At 43.5% G+C, this 12,689-nt stretch overlaps 1 protein-coding gene across 1 annotated transcript in view; it reads left to right on the top strand.

The window, feature by feature from the left end:
• The window catches only part of LONRF2 (LON peptidase N-terminal domain and ring finger 2), a gene marked incomplete at both ends in the record, with an annotated part of 34,314 nt that extends 26,185 nt beyond the window's left edge, over window positions 1-8,129 (top strand). Inside the window, 3 exons of the mRNA XM_080916894.1 lie at window positions 279-441; window positions 3,995-4,144; window positions 7,935-8,129. Of these exons, the coding sequence (XP_080773020.1) occupies window positions 279-441; window positions 3,995-4,144; window positions 7,935-8,129 (508 nt within the window). The remainder of the gene's footprint in view (window positions 1-278; window positions 442-3,994; window positions 4,145-7,934) is intronic.
• Window positions 8,130-12,689: the final 4,560 nt, after the last annotated feature.

Raw genomic sequence — 12,689 nt, 5'->3', positions numbered from 1 at the left:
ACAGGACCTGGCTGTGCTGCAAAAGTGCCACACTTAAGAATTGGTCTTGTCTCATTGCTTATGTGCCTCTGGAACTCCAGCCCAACTGAACCACCATCTCCAGTGTAGATGGTACTCAACAGAAGGACACATTATCTCTTGCTGTTCGGGTGCAGAGACCCCACCCCCACCCCCCATCTGTTCACACTGACTTTACACTTCTCTTAAAAGCCAGACTTCAGGGGAAAATGGAGGCACCTGGATTTTACAAACCATTGTCTCTGCCCAAACTCTTTCAGGATTTCAGAGTATGGCTGCATGTTAGAGATAAAGGATGTCAGGACGTTTCCTGACGGAAGCTCTGTCGTGGACGCAGTTGGGATTAGCCGCTTCAGAGTCCTAAGCCACCGCCACCGAGACGGCTACAACACAGCAGACATCGAGTACCTGGAGGATGAGAAGGTGAGGACCATCGGCATCCCTCATCCTGTGCTCCTCTCTGTTGGGGAAAACATCACCGGGTCTGGGTTTCTGCTCACAGGGTTATGTCCTCCTTACTCAGCACCTGACCTGCTACGCTCTGTGCAGTTTTACCTGAGTTAGAGCCAGTAGAGGGGTCTCCTAAAGAATAGTGCCCTTTTACTATCTTTAGGGGACATGGGCTTGTTCTCCATGTTTGATATGCTAGCCTGGGACTGGCCTATAACGGCTAGATACTTAGCAGCTGCCATTCTGTCTCTGATTTTTCGTCCATAGAATCAGTTGATGGTGCATCGAAAGCATTGCAGAGTAAATTATGCCTCTAGAGAAAATGTATAGGCATGTTTGCCCTTTCACTACACCCTAAACAACATGGTGTAGCTGTGTGTAGCATACGTCTGTAGCCTTGTATTTTCTAGATTGCAGAGGAAGAAACGATGGAGCCCATGTTTGAGGCTAGCCCAGGCAACTTTTCTTGGCTATCTCAAAACACTATCTCAAAAACAAAACAGTAGATCGTAGCAACTTTCTATTAGGTCAGGTAATCTATAGATGACTCAAGATATGAGAGGCATGGAGGTGTGTTCACTATATGCAAGTAGTACATCATCTCATATGGGCCCTGGCTCTGAGCCCATAGACACTAAGGAATGATTGTGCTTTAGGCCCTGAAAGTCACGTGGTCTCTCCTATAACTACAACTCTGTTCTTGGGATTAAAAGGCAGCAGTAGATCATACAGAAATAAGTCTGCTAGACTGGCTTTCAATACAAGGTTATTTATAAAAACGTGGTGGGACTTGGTAGAGAGAGGGTTCCGAGGTTAAGAGCACTGGCTTCTCTTCCAGAGGGACCCAAATTATGTCCACATAGTTGCTCATAATTTTCAGTATCTTAGGTTCCAGGAAATCAGATGCCCTCTTCTGGACTCCCCAGAAATGCACTACATATAATGGACATACATGCATGTAGGCAAAACACACATACAAATAAAATCAAGAATTGAGAAAAAAATACTTGAGTCCCAAGCAGTGATTTTTTTGTGTGGCTCAAAGTGAGGCATAGCATAAACTAGTAGTGCTTAAAGGTACCTACCAAAGCTAGTATAAAAGTCCTCCACCCCGTGAGGACTTTTTATCTAATAGACTCACTCATTGGCATGCATCTTTTGACAAATAAGCAAGGTATGTTGATCCCCATGAAGATGTGCAGAGATGTGCACACTGTCTCATCAGTAGCTGAAAGTGGAAATGGTCTAGACTCCCCTCGGAAAGGTAGATAAGCTAGTCCAGTTCCTCACACAGTGGAAACGTTCTGCCAACAAACCATAACAAACTGGTGCTCTAACATTGTGGGTGAATCTCACAGACATGCTGAGAGAGCACCAGGCACATGAGCGTGCAGGTTGCATGTTTACTACACACAGACAGCAGGCCAAGTGTCCTCTCTTGTACTTCCAGGGACTGGAAAAGCATGGACTGTAGACAGAATGTATGGAGTGGACTTTGTGCCTGACTGGAATGCTGTCTTAGGGTTTTACTGCTGTGAACAGACACCATGACCAAGGCAACTCTTATAAAGACAGCATTCAATTGGGGCTGGCTTACCATCAAGGTGGGAGCATGGCAGCACCCAGGCAGGCATGGTACAGGAGGAGCTGAGAGTTCTACATCTTTGTCTGAAGGCTGCTAGCAGGAAACTGGCTTCCAGGGAGCTAGGACTAGGGTATTAAAGCCCACACTGACAATGACACACTTCTTCCAAAAAGGCCACAGCTCCTAATAATGGCAGTCCCTGGGCTAAGTATATTCAAACCACCACAGATGCTGTTTAGGGAGTCTTTATCTGGCTTAATGTTGTTGTTATGGTATAGTGGTTACCCTGCCTTATACAGTGGACAAAATTCTCTGTATATACTTTTTGTATCTAACTTATGTAGTTAATAATAATTAGTAGGAGGAAATACTTTGAATTAAATTTTTGGTGGACATCTGAAGTAGGGATATACTGGAGACGTGGAAATGTGGAGAAGTCCACAGCAGAATGCAGACTCTGTCACTTTAGCTGATGCTTTTGGTGCTATGGCCTCAAGAGCCTTAAATATCAAGGGGACCTCAGGAAGCCCAACTCCAGGGCCTCCGGTCCATGGGGCTGGCTACAAAGGTGTAGAAGTTCTTATGATCATTCTAGAGACAGATCCAACAAAGCATTATTCATATTGCTGTGGGTAATGCCTTATTTTGACCGTGTATGGATTTAACTTAAAACAGGTTTTAAGGGCTGGAGAGAATGGCTCAGTGGTTAAAAGCACTGACTGTTCTTCCAGAGGTCCTGAGTTCAATTCACAGAAACCACATGGTGACTCACAACCATCTGTGACGGGATCTGATGCCCTCTTCTGGTGAACAGCTACAATATGCTCTTCATCTGTATAAAATAAATAAATGCAATCTTTAAAAAAAACAGCTTTTAAAAGCCACTGATTTTTAAAGCAGTTTTTAAAGAAAGCCCCTGTTGCATATGAATGTTGCTCTGCATAAGGCAAACCAATGACAGTTCTTTCGGTTTGTTACAATTCCTGTGGGTTTTGTAGCTGTTTGAATGTTCTATCCAGAAAAGACCTGGATGGCTTTTTCCCTTTACCCCTGGCTATTCCCTGTGCTCCGGGCTGACGTGCACACAGGAGAGCCAGCAATGAAGAAGCCAAGACAGGACCAACCGCCAGTCCATGGTTCTCCCACTCTGCGAGACTGTCCTGAGCAGGACCGAGGGAGAGCTAAATGATTGGGTGGACGGTGAGAAGCAGAAGCCAGGCATGCACACAACAGCGTGGCTGGGTTTGGCTGATGTGGGGGCTGCAGTGCCGCTCCAGCACACCTTCTGGAGTGTGATTTGGTGACAGGAAAACAGTTTGTAAAAACGCTAGACTCTGACTTCTTGTTCTACTCCTGGAAAACTATCTAGAGAAAACAATACCCGACAAAGCACACTCTTATCTATATTTATTTGTTTGCTATTTCGTGTGTGAGTGTTCACACACATAGTACACACCACAGTGTGCATGTAGAGGTCAGAGCACAGCTTGCAGGAGTCCGAGCTTTCCTTTTGCTATGTGGATTCTGAGGTCATCGGGCTTACTGTTTACAATTTTTACTGAGCCATCTTGCTGGTTTTTTTGCACATATATTTATATTACTGACATTTTAAAGATAAAATGTCGGGATATTAAAATGCATCTTATGTATAGGACTAAATCATTTATGATATATCAAATACATGATTCACACCTATTGAAAATTATTTATAACGTTGGATATGTGCTTATGTTAGCCTTAGGAGAAAAATCAGGATGCAGTCAGCATATCTCATATATGTTAAAAAAGCACAAAGTTTCTATATTAATCATGTTTTGTGCAAGCGTAGTGGGTTAGTGAAGGAATAAATGTCACAGGTCCACTTAGCTGTCAGAGGTCACCAACATGTAGAGACTGTGTCTTAATGAATTACTAAAATGCCCGTCTCTCTTTTCTGGCCAGGTGGAAGGTCCAGAGTTTGAAGAACTTACTGCCCTCCATGAGTCTGTTTATCAGCAATCTGTTTCCTGGTTTGCTTCACTCCAGGATCACATGAAGAAACAAATTCTAAGCCATTTTGGGTCCATGCCAGACAGGGAACCCGAGCCACAGGTAGGCTGTCTCCTTCCTTCTCGTGTGATGCGGCTACTTCCCACAGTCATGTGACAAGGCTCACCCTCACAGAGACTTCAGCAGTGCTGTATGTAGTCCACTATGAGGGTGAGCTGGCTCATGTAACCGAGGCTCAAAGAAGACCTAGTATGGCAGCCCATGCGTCGTGCAGCCCAATAAATAGATGTTTTCTAGCCACACACGAAGATCAAAACAGAACCCCTCCCATTGGCGATAACACACCATGTTTGGCATCCAACACTGCCTTGCACATAGCAAGTAATATGTTGACTACGTGAAGAGAAAAACCCACAGTAGTCCTTAACTTGGAGCCCTTAGTTGTTGGCAGTCTGGACTGCAGAAACCATGTGTGGCGGAAGGTCCAGCATCCCTCTCTTCCGGCTCTTGTGTGCATCTTGCTTACACCTCTGCTGCAGTGCATTTTCTCAGAAGAATGCTTTAAATACAAGCTTCTTATGCAGTGGGTTGCAACTCCATAACTAAATGTGGGGGTTCAGAAAAAACTGCCAACAGAAAAGGTTTCCGAGTGCAATGACCAAAGATTAATTAAAAGTTAAGGGCATAGTGACTTTGAGGTGTTTTTAGCAGCGTTTAGCATGATGCTTGCACTGCACCGTGAGACTTCACTGCAGCCTTGGTTCTGAGCACACAGTATGTACTTGGTGCTGCCCATGCAAAGTACCACACAGAGCCAAAGGGCATTGCCTGGATGGTGCCAATTCAAGACTGCATATGCTATGTATGGCAGTGTTCCCCTGTGTCTAATTTTCTGCATTTACAGCAGCGTCATGGCTTGATTTGCAGAAAACAAAGACTCGGGTCTTCCATACCATCATTCTCGGTCTCTGTCAAACTAGTGCAGCTTTGGAAGCTTGACTTTTAAGTGTTTGGGTTGCTGTTTCAGATTGTTTTCTGTTGCTTTGAAGTACTCTGACCAAAAGTAACTTTGGAGGAGTTTATTTGGCTTACACTGCCAAGTCACAGTCCATCCGTGAGGGAAACCAAGGCAGGAACTCAAACAGGAATCTCAACAGGTCCATGAAGGAAGACTGCCCACTGGATTGCTCACCTCTCAATGCTCAGCTGGTTTTCTTATATAATCCAGGCTACCTGCCTAGGCATAGCGCCACCTGCAGTGCGTTGATGTCGATGTGCAGTTGAGGGCAGGCACAAGATAAGATGAGGCCTGTGGTTGGGCAGTGAAAAAGAAAGATGGGCTGAGAATTTTAGAGGTGGGACAGAGAGTGTGGAGAGGAGAGAAGGAAGGGAGAGGAAGAGAAGGATGACCCAGATCCAAGTGGCTTTAAATAGCCACATGTAGCTATGAATATCTTAAAGGGGATGGATTACTACAGGACAATTTGTCTTATCTAGGTAGGTAGTTTATATCAATATCAGCTTTGGGTTTATTATGTGGATATTTTGTGGGGTGAGAATTTACTGATATAATAAATCTGATTAATAAATTACAAGCCTCTAGATTTTTTATTTTGCCAGGTTACAGGGATTTGTGACAGCTAACCAGGAGATGAATGGTCATTACACCAGGCTGGTGTGGCAGCAACCCATCATAGGGACTTAGCAAGATGGGTGGTTAATGCTGGGGCTAGTCATGGAGGCAGCGAGAGTAGCCGGCAGTAGCGTGGTATGGTACAGTTCTTATTTTTATTATTTAAGGCCACATTTGTAGTCATGGACAATCTGAATTAGGTAACCCCTCAACTGAGCCTCCTACAGATGAGTCTAGGCTACGTCATCTGAAAGCAGGAGCCAACCAGGACAGTTGCTACCTCAAATTTCATCTTAAAAACAATCAGTAAATATATGTTGGCTTTGGATAAGGACAGGATTTCCAGCATTTACTGAAATGGCCCTAAACTTCCTGTATTTATGTGAAAATGACCTTCTCAACATTGATAGTTTCAGAAATTCAGAATATCATTTGGTTCTGTAAAACCCTGAAGATGCTCTGTGTCCCACAGTATCACATACTCAGCCAAGACTTATTCTCTTATGCAAAAATAAAAATCACATCTAACTATTTAGCACTGTGTTTACTTTAATCTTTAGTAAAGGATACAGTTATATGTATATTAAAAAACTTGTTTAAGAAGTCATGACTTATTATTTGTAAATGTTTGAACTGTATTGGTAAATGCAAGTTACTTCTGTGCCCAGAGTTGTAAAAAATTCTTAGTTTTTAAATATCATAATCACTTCTCGGCCTTTTGACTAAGATCAAGTGTAAAAATGTCATGAGTGTCAGACATTTAGATCACGTCCAAGTCCCACCCTCCTTACCACTCTCTTTTGCCACTTTGCTGTGACTCAGATGCAAAAAGACCAATCAATTAAATTATCTCTAATTGGTGGGTAGACTGCTTCCTATCACTGTTGTGACACATTGTCGCTAATATGGTGGCTTCAGCAATACCGGTATGTTATCTTACAGTGGTACTGTCAGAAGCCTGGTAGGTGTCTCACTTGACATGGCAACAGCATCGCCCTCTGATAATTGTAGGAGAGACTTGACTCTTGGCATTGTCCACCTCTGAGGATGTTGGCCTTCCTTGTTCATCCCACAGTTCTCCAGTTCTAGCCCTTTCTCACACCTTCCCTTGGCCACAGCCCCAGAAGGACCATGTGGCTACATTGGTCCACTAGGATAATCTCCCTGTTGTAATAATATGTCACATCTTCAAAGTCTTCCATTACTACGTATAGTGGCATAGTCACAGAACTAAGGAATTAGACACTGAGATCCTTGGTTATTCTGCCAAGTAGAAGGATTGTAATTGGTGAGGTGAACCTCACCAAGCATGCTATTCTCCCTATCCTGTGGAATAAGGGAAGAGGAGAGTTTGAGTTCTGTCATGTTTCTTCAAGATCTGGGTTACAGGTAACATCTGAAGGGCAGCCCAGAATCTTCTTGGCAGTGACTTGAAATGTCCCTTCAAGCATTGGCTAATGGGTTATTTCTAACCACCAGTGAAATTATACAATTCACTAAAGGTACCAAGTCCACTCTTTCTAGCTCTTGGTTGGCACCTCTTTAAAAGAACTAGAGGAGTATCCAAACCTTGTAAGCAGACAGGTTTGGTTGTCTTTGTTCCAGAATGAGGAAGAGCAGAAACAGATTGAGAATTGTCATTTGCTTACAGCCCAATCTAGAATGGTTGTTTGATTATGTGAAATAAAAGCAAACATGTATCCACATTGCACCCAAACAAAACTTACATACATCTTCTGTGTGTGTATAAATTCACAATAGTTATCACATACAGTAATGTATGCATATGTGTATTATACACACTTGGCCACATTGGCTTTAGGATGGACCTTCTCATGGCACTCAGACTCATCCAGATATTTTTGACCTTGATAACAGTGCACTTTAGCTAACCCACCTAGAACTTAAAACACAATAGGATACATTGTTACCTTGATGTAAAGTGTATCATCTTTCTTTCTGGTGGGTATACATCATTACCTGGAGACTTGGGAAGAGCAGAGTCAGCTGCCTCATGGAGTTCCCCTGAGGAAAGAGTTTCTCTTGACAAGGTTTTCCTTTGTGTCCTTGCCTGTGCCTTTAAATGTGTGACTCATATTCAACGGAAGCTCTGCATTTTAAGGACCTAATGAATCGTGACCTAGCCCTAAACAGAAGGTGGTATTCTTGCCCATACTTGTTACTTAAACAAAAGACTGAATTAGGAAATGGCCCGTATGGTAAGCATTAATTTATCTCCCTCCCCCTTGTCTTTCACAGAGCAATTCTAGTGGCCCTGCCTGGTCCTGGTGGATTCTGGCTGTGTTGCCCTTGGAACGTAAGGCTCAGCTGGCCATTCTCGGCATGGGATCCTTGAAAGAGCGTCTTCTTGCCATTCGGCGAATATTGGTCATCATTACACGTAAGCTAAATAGTCGCCAGGAGACGGCTAATAACACAGAGAGAGATAATTGATTTTCCTCTATCTTAAGGTTGCCAGAAGCCCCTGTGTTTTGAGTTCCAGATGCTGACAAATACCTGTCCTCTTCGGCATACTTTGTAAAATCTTATTAATGCGGTGGTAAGTGGGACATTTGCCAAATAAGTGATTTTCTCACACATAAGAAGTCTACCTGCTGGACTATGACACTGTGCAAGATTCACCTGAAGTTCAAGTGGACGGTACAGGTGAGAAATCCTTGAGAGAATCTCTTCAAAGTAGATGCTTCAAGACTACAGCTCACTCCCAGCCTGGGACGCACACATGATTGACATGGGACTTCAGTATTAAATGTGATTACATCCCTAGCCAGTATCTTGACACGATAGGTGGAAACTGTGTGTGCCAATAGCTAGACAGTGAGTGGGAACCATGGACATATTAGGATATAAGCAAACCAAAACTGGACTTGGGTTCTGTGTGTCGCTGTGAACTTGTTTGCAAAATGAATGAACTGAATCACTATCCAGTCCTTACTGAAGTAGTAGTTGCTGGTCAGAGCCGTGCTTGTGTTTCATGTCCTGCTGTAGACCTAGGTGTTGTAAATTGCATGTTGTAATTAAATGACTGTAAAACTACAAGAAGATGTATCTTGCACATAGAGAAGTCTGAGAATTGCAAGTATTTTGAGAGTATATATTCATAAACACTCCAGAAGGGTAGTAAAAAAATGAGTCAGGGCCTCATGTCCATTTGGGTTGTCAAACATACAGCCAAACGTATTCTAAACAATGTTTTGTCTATATTCAACTGGGAATTTTCCATCAAATAATGGTAGGTGTAACTCCCGACCTCCAGTGCATGTTGGGAATATATATCACTTGGAATAACCCAGACATCCCCGCTGTCTGAGCAGCTGGTGCAGACAGCCTGCTGCTTAGTCTGCAAGATGAGCATCCTGACAGACAGACAAGACCCTGCCGAGCAAATCTCAGCGGTATGCTCTGCTTCCTTCCTCCAAGGTGTGTGGGTTTAATCTAAATGTATATTTTATGATACAAAGTGTTGATGGTTTATCAACCCATCAAGCATTTTATTAGAAAGCCGTATGATTACAGTGATGTTGTATTTTATTGTTCTTTTTGGTAACTGAAACTCAGTTTCACCATGGGACTTAGAATAAAACACCCATCTCATTTAAGAGGGGCTTAAAGCCCTTCAGGAAGACATTCCATGCATTAAGAATTCAACTATATTTGGCATTTATAACATTGTCTGACCACTTAAAACAAAACTGTAACTTGTGGCAGAAATCCTTGACTAGAACTTGCTTATGGAAATTAACAGGTTTTGATTTATTCTCTTTCTCTTTGGGCAAAAAAAGTAAGAATTGGTATTGTTGCTGCTTCTGTTTGGGAGTGTCTATCCAGTGTGACCATAGCTTCTCTAAGACTCTTCTGGGAGTTCAGTGTCTGCGCTGAGCTAGTGTTGGGAAGGTTTTGCTTCTGCCTGCTGACGTGTTAGCTTTTATAACTCACTGAGTTCAGAACCATTATGCTGTTCTTCCTGGTTCTGTCTGCCTCTTTATTCTTCTTATTCTCAAAGTTCTTATGTAAAAGCCACCATGACAGCGATACAGAGGAACAAAGGACATTTTGGGGATTCAGTACCAAAGAGAATGTGACATGACCAGCGCTCGCTGGGTACTTTTGGGGAGGTCTGGTTATTGGACCATTTCAGTAGCACAAAAGTTAAAGCGCCACCATTGCCCCCAACCAAGGTGGGGAGGTTCTCTCTGAACTGTACCCAGGTGTCCATTTATAAAGAACAGTGAACAACAAATGCCATTGAGAGATGAGTTTACTGTTCCAGGTCCTCTACAAGTGAGAGGCTTGTCACCTAGGCTCTGTGAGGAACAGTTATGTCAGGCTAGGAGTGCAGGTGGTTCTCGGGTTCCATAGTACAGGCTTCAGTTTCAACAATGACGGGTTGTAACAGCATCAGGCAGCAGACGACCTGCACTACCCACCAAGCCCTTTCTTGATGGAGATCATACTAGATGTGCAGAACGCTGTTTGGAGAATTGCAGACAACTCCAGATCTCCTGGGCTATCCAAGTAGCTGTGTGAAAAGCTAATTCCTTTGTATTCCTATAACAAACTGGAGAGAGCTCTTTAGTTTGAGTCAACTAAGAATTTAGAGCTTTCTCCATGCCTCCCACTGGGTGGCAGCGGCTCCTTCTGAACAAGAAATATGCACTCCAGGAAGAAACTCTAAGTCAGCAGACCAGGTCAACAGACCTCATGCTGGGCTTATGCAGTAACACTCCCACCTTTCCCAACAATGGTTATGAGTAGCAGAGTTTAGTACATTTTGGTAGTTCATATGGAGATTAAAAGGAGACAAAGGTTTCCAAAGGTGTTATGTTTGACCTGAATGCAGTAGACAGTTTCCACAGACTGTCAACTATATAAGAAAAGCTCATTCCCTAAACCTGAAGCAGAAAAGGCTCCTAACTAGTTTGACAGTAACTTCTGTGGCTGCTCCTGCTTCTAATAAGGACATCCCTTAACTACCTACCAAGGCCAAGTGCTCAGTGCACAGTGGTCCTTTGTTCTCCACTCACTTACTGACTAAAGTCTCTTGTTTCCTGATGGTCATGCCTAGTGTCATTTGGAAGTTGAATAGCTGGGGTTAATGACAAGATTAGCTTCATCTGGTCCAAGGATACTCAACCCTGTCTCCAAGGCCATGGTTCATGGTGAGTTCCTACAAGAGCCAGCCTGCTAAAGGACTTGAATCACCAGAAAATCCAAAAGGATGCTAATCTTTTGTTATAGGCCAGAGAAAAAACTCAAATAGTTTTTAATACTGTTGGGTGAGACAGGGATCACCTCACTCATCACATGGCCCCTCATTGGTGTTTTTTTTCTTCCTTCAACACTGATGCTTTTCCATCAGAACCTATTGGCATTCTATAAATCATTCTATGTGGTAAATTGAGTCATTTTCAGAGCCCTCTTCAGTGAGGGACCATAGCAACAGACTAGCTGCACACTGGAACCCCAGAGCAGCCAGGCCCCATTGCGGTGTCTGGGAAGACAAGGCGCAGCTGTAGCAGACCTCTGTGCCATGGTCCAGGTGTGCTGGTGGCTTTCCCAAGTAACTACAAAAGTGTAATGACTTTCTCTGTCTGGATGTTTAAATGAGAAATGCAACCCCCCCCCCACCTCAGACTCTAGTATTTGAACATTTGATCTGCACTTCCTGCCACTATTTAGCTAATGTGATGGAACCTTTAGGAGGTGCGGCCTTGCTGAAGGCTGCCTGTGGACTTTGAGAGTTTATAACCTTGCCCCACTTGCAGTGTGCTCTCTGTGCTTTGCATTGGCTGTTAAAAATGTGGCCTCTTAAGCTTCCTGCTCCAGCTACTTGTTGCCATGACTCCCATACCATATGGACACTCCCCTCCCCCCTCTGGAACCATAAGCTTAAATAAACCCTTTCTCTTGCAAGCTGCCTTGGTCATAGTGTTCATCAGAGCAACAGGAAAGTAAACAGTGCACCTTCACGACTAGAATATGAGGGAAGGCTGCACAAAGAATGAGTACCATGAACCATTTTGAAACTCTGGGTACTTTCGACAACAGACTCTTAGGGGTTTAAATGACAGGAAAGATAGTTAACATGGTACACATATCCACAGGTCTTCATTTGGTTCCCTACTGGAAACACTGTTGTGTCTGTTGAAATGGAGTCCCTTCCTTTCCCTGGTGAGTTCAGTCTGTCTGAACTTCAGAAGACTGTCACTCTCTTATAGGCTTCTTACACACTGAGAACAGATACATCACTCAAGTACTTGGTACATGAGCCCCACCTGTGCCAACTTCTGCCTCTAGAGACACAGAGTTCTGATTCCAGGGATCCAGATGACACTGATTATTTTACTTTCTAAATAAAAATATCACATGACCCTTTGGTTTGAAGAGAACGCCTTGCCCTCACAAGTTATTTGACAGAATCACAGAGTCAGGGTGTCTTTTTCTAAACTTGGCCCCACTGTCAACCAGAGTCAGAATGAAACCAATTGTAAGAGGCCATGATTGGCCAAAGAAGGATACCCCAGACTCAAATAGTATGGAAAAGCAAAGAGTGTTTTATTCTGCAGAAGTCCTGCATGTAGGGGGTCTACCATTTACCAAAATAGAGATGCCAAGGTGAGCTTGCAGGCCCAATTAAAAGCATATTAGGGGAATTCCAGAAAGGGATAGGTGACTTTTAGCTTAATTGATTTGTGTCATTATGTAGGGACATTCTAGAACCATTGTTGGGGGTTGGGGTCTGGAAACTGTTGCTGGGGAAGCCTAGAAACAGTTGCTGATCACTGCTCTTGCCTCAGGCCAGATGGCAGGGCACCTTTTGATGGTGGGGAAGCTTTTAATTGGCTTCCCTCAGATAGTAGTTTCCCCCCCAGTAACTAACTGACTTGCCTAGATTTGCCCAGTTCTGGGAAACAGAAATGTAGGCCTGGTGTCCTGAACTTGTAGTTTGAAGCCTGTTATTGAGTCAGCCTGTCTCACTGTGACTTGAATCCT

Source organism: Micromys minutus, assembly GCF_963924665.1.
Source record: "Micromys minutus genome assembly, chromosome: 5".
In the NCBI taxonomy this organism is placed as follows: domain Eukaryota; kingdom Metazoa; phylum Chordata; class Mammalia; order Rodentia; family Muridae; genus Micromys; species Micromys minutus.
This window is presented reverse-complemented; position numbering and strand designations above follow the sequence as displayed.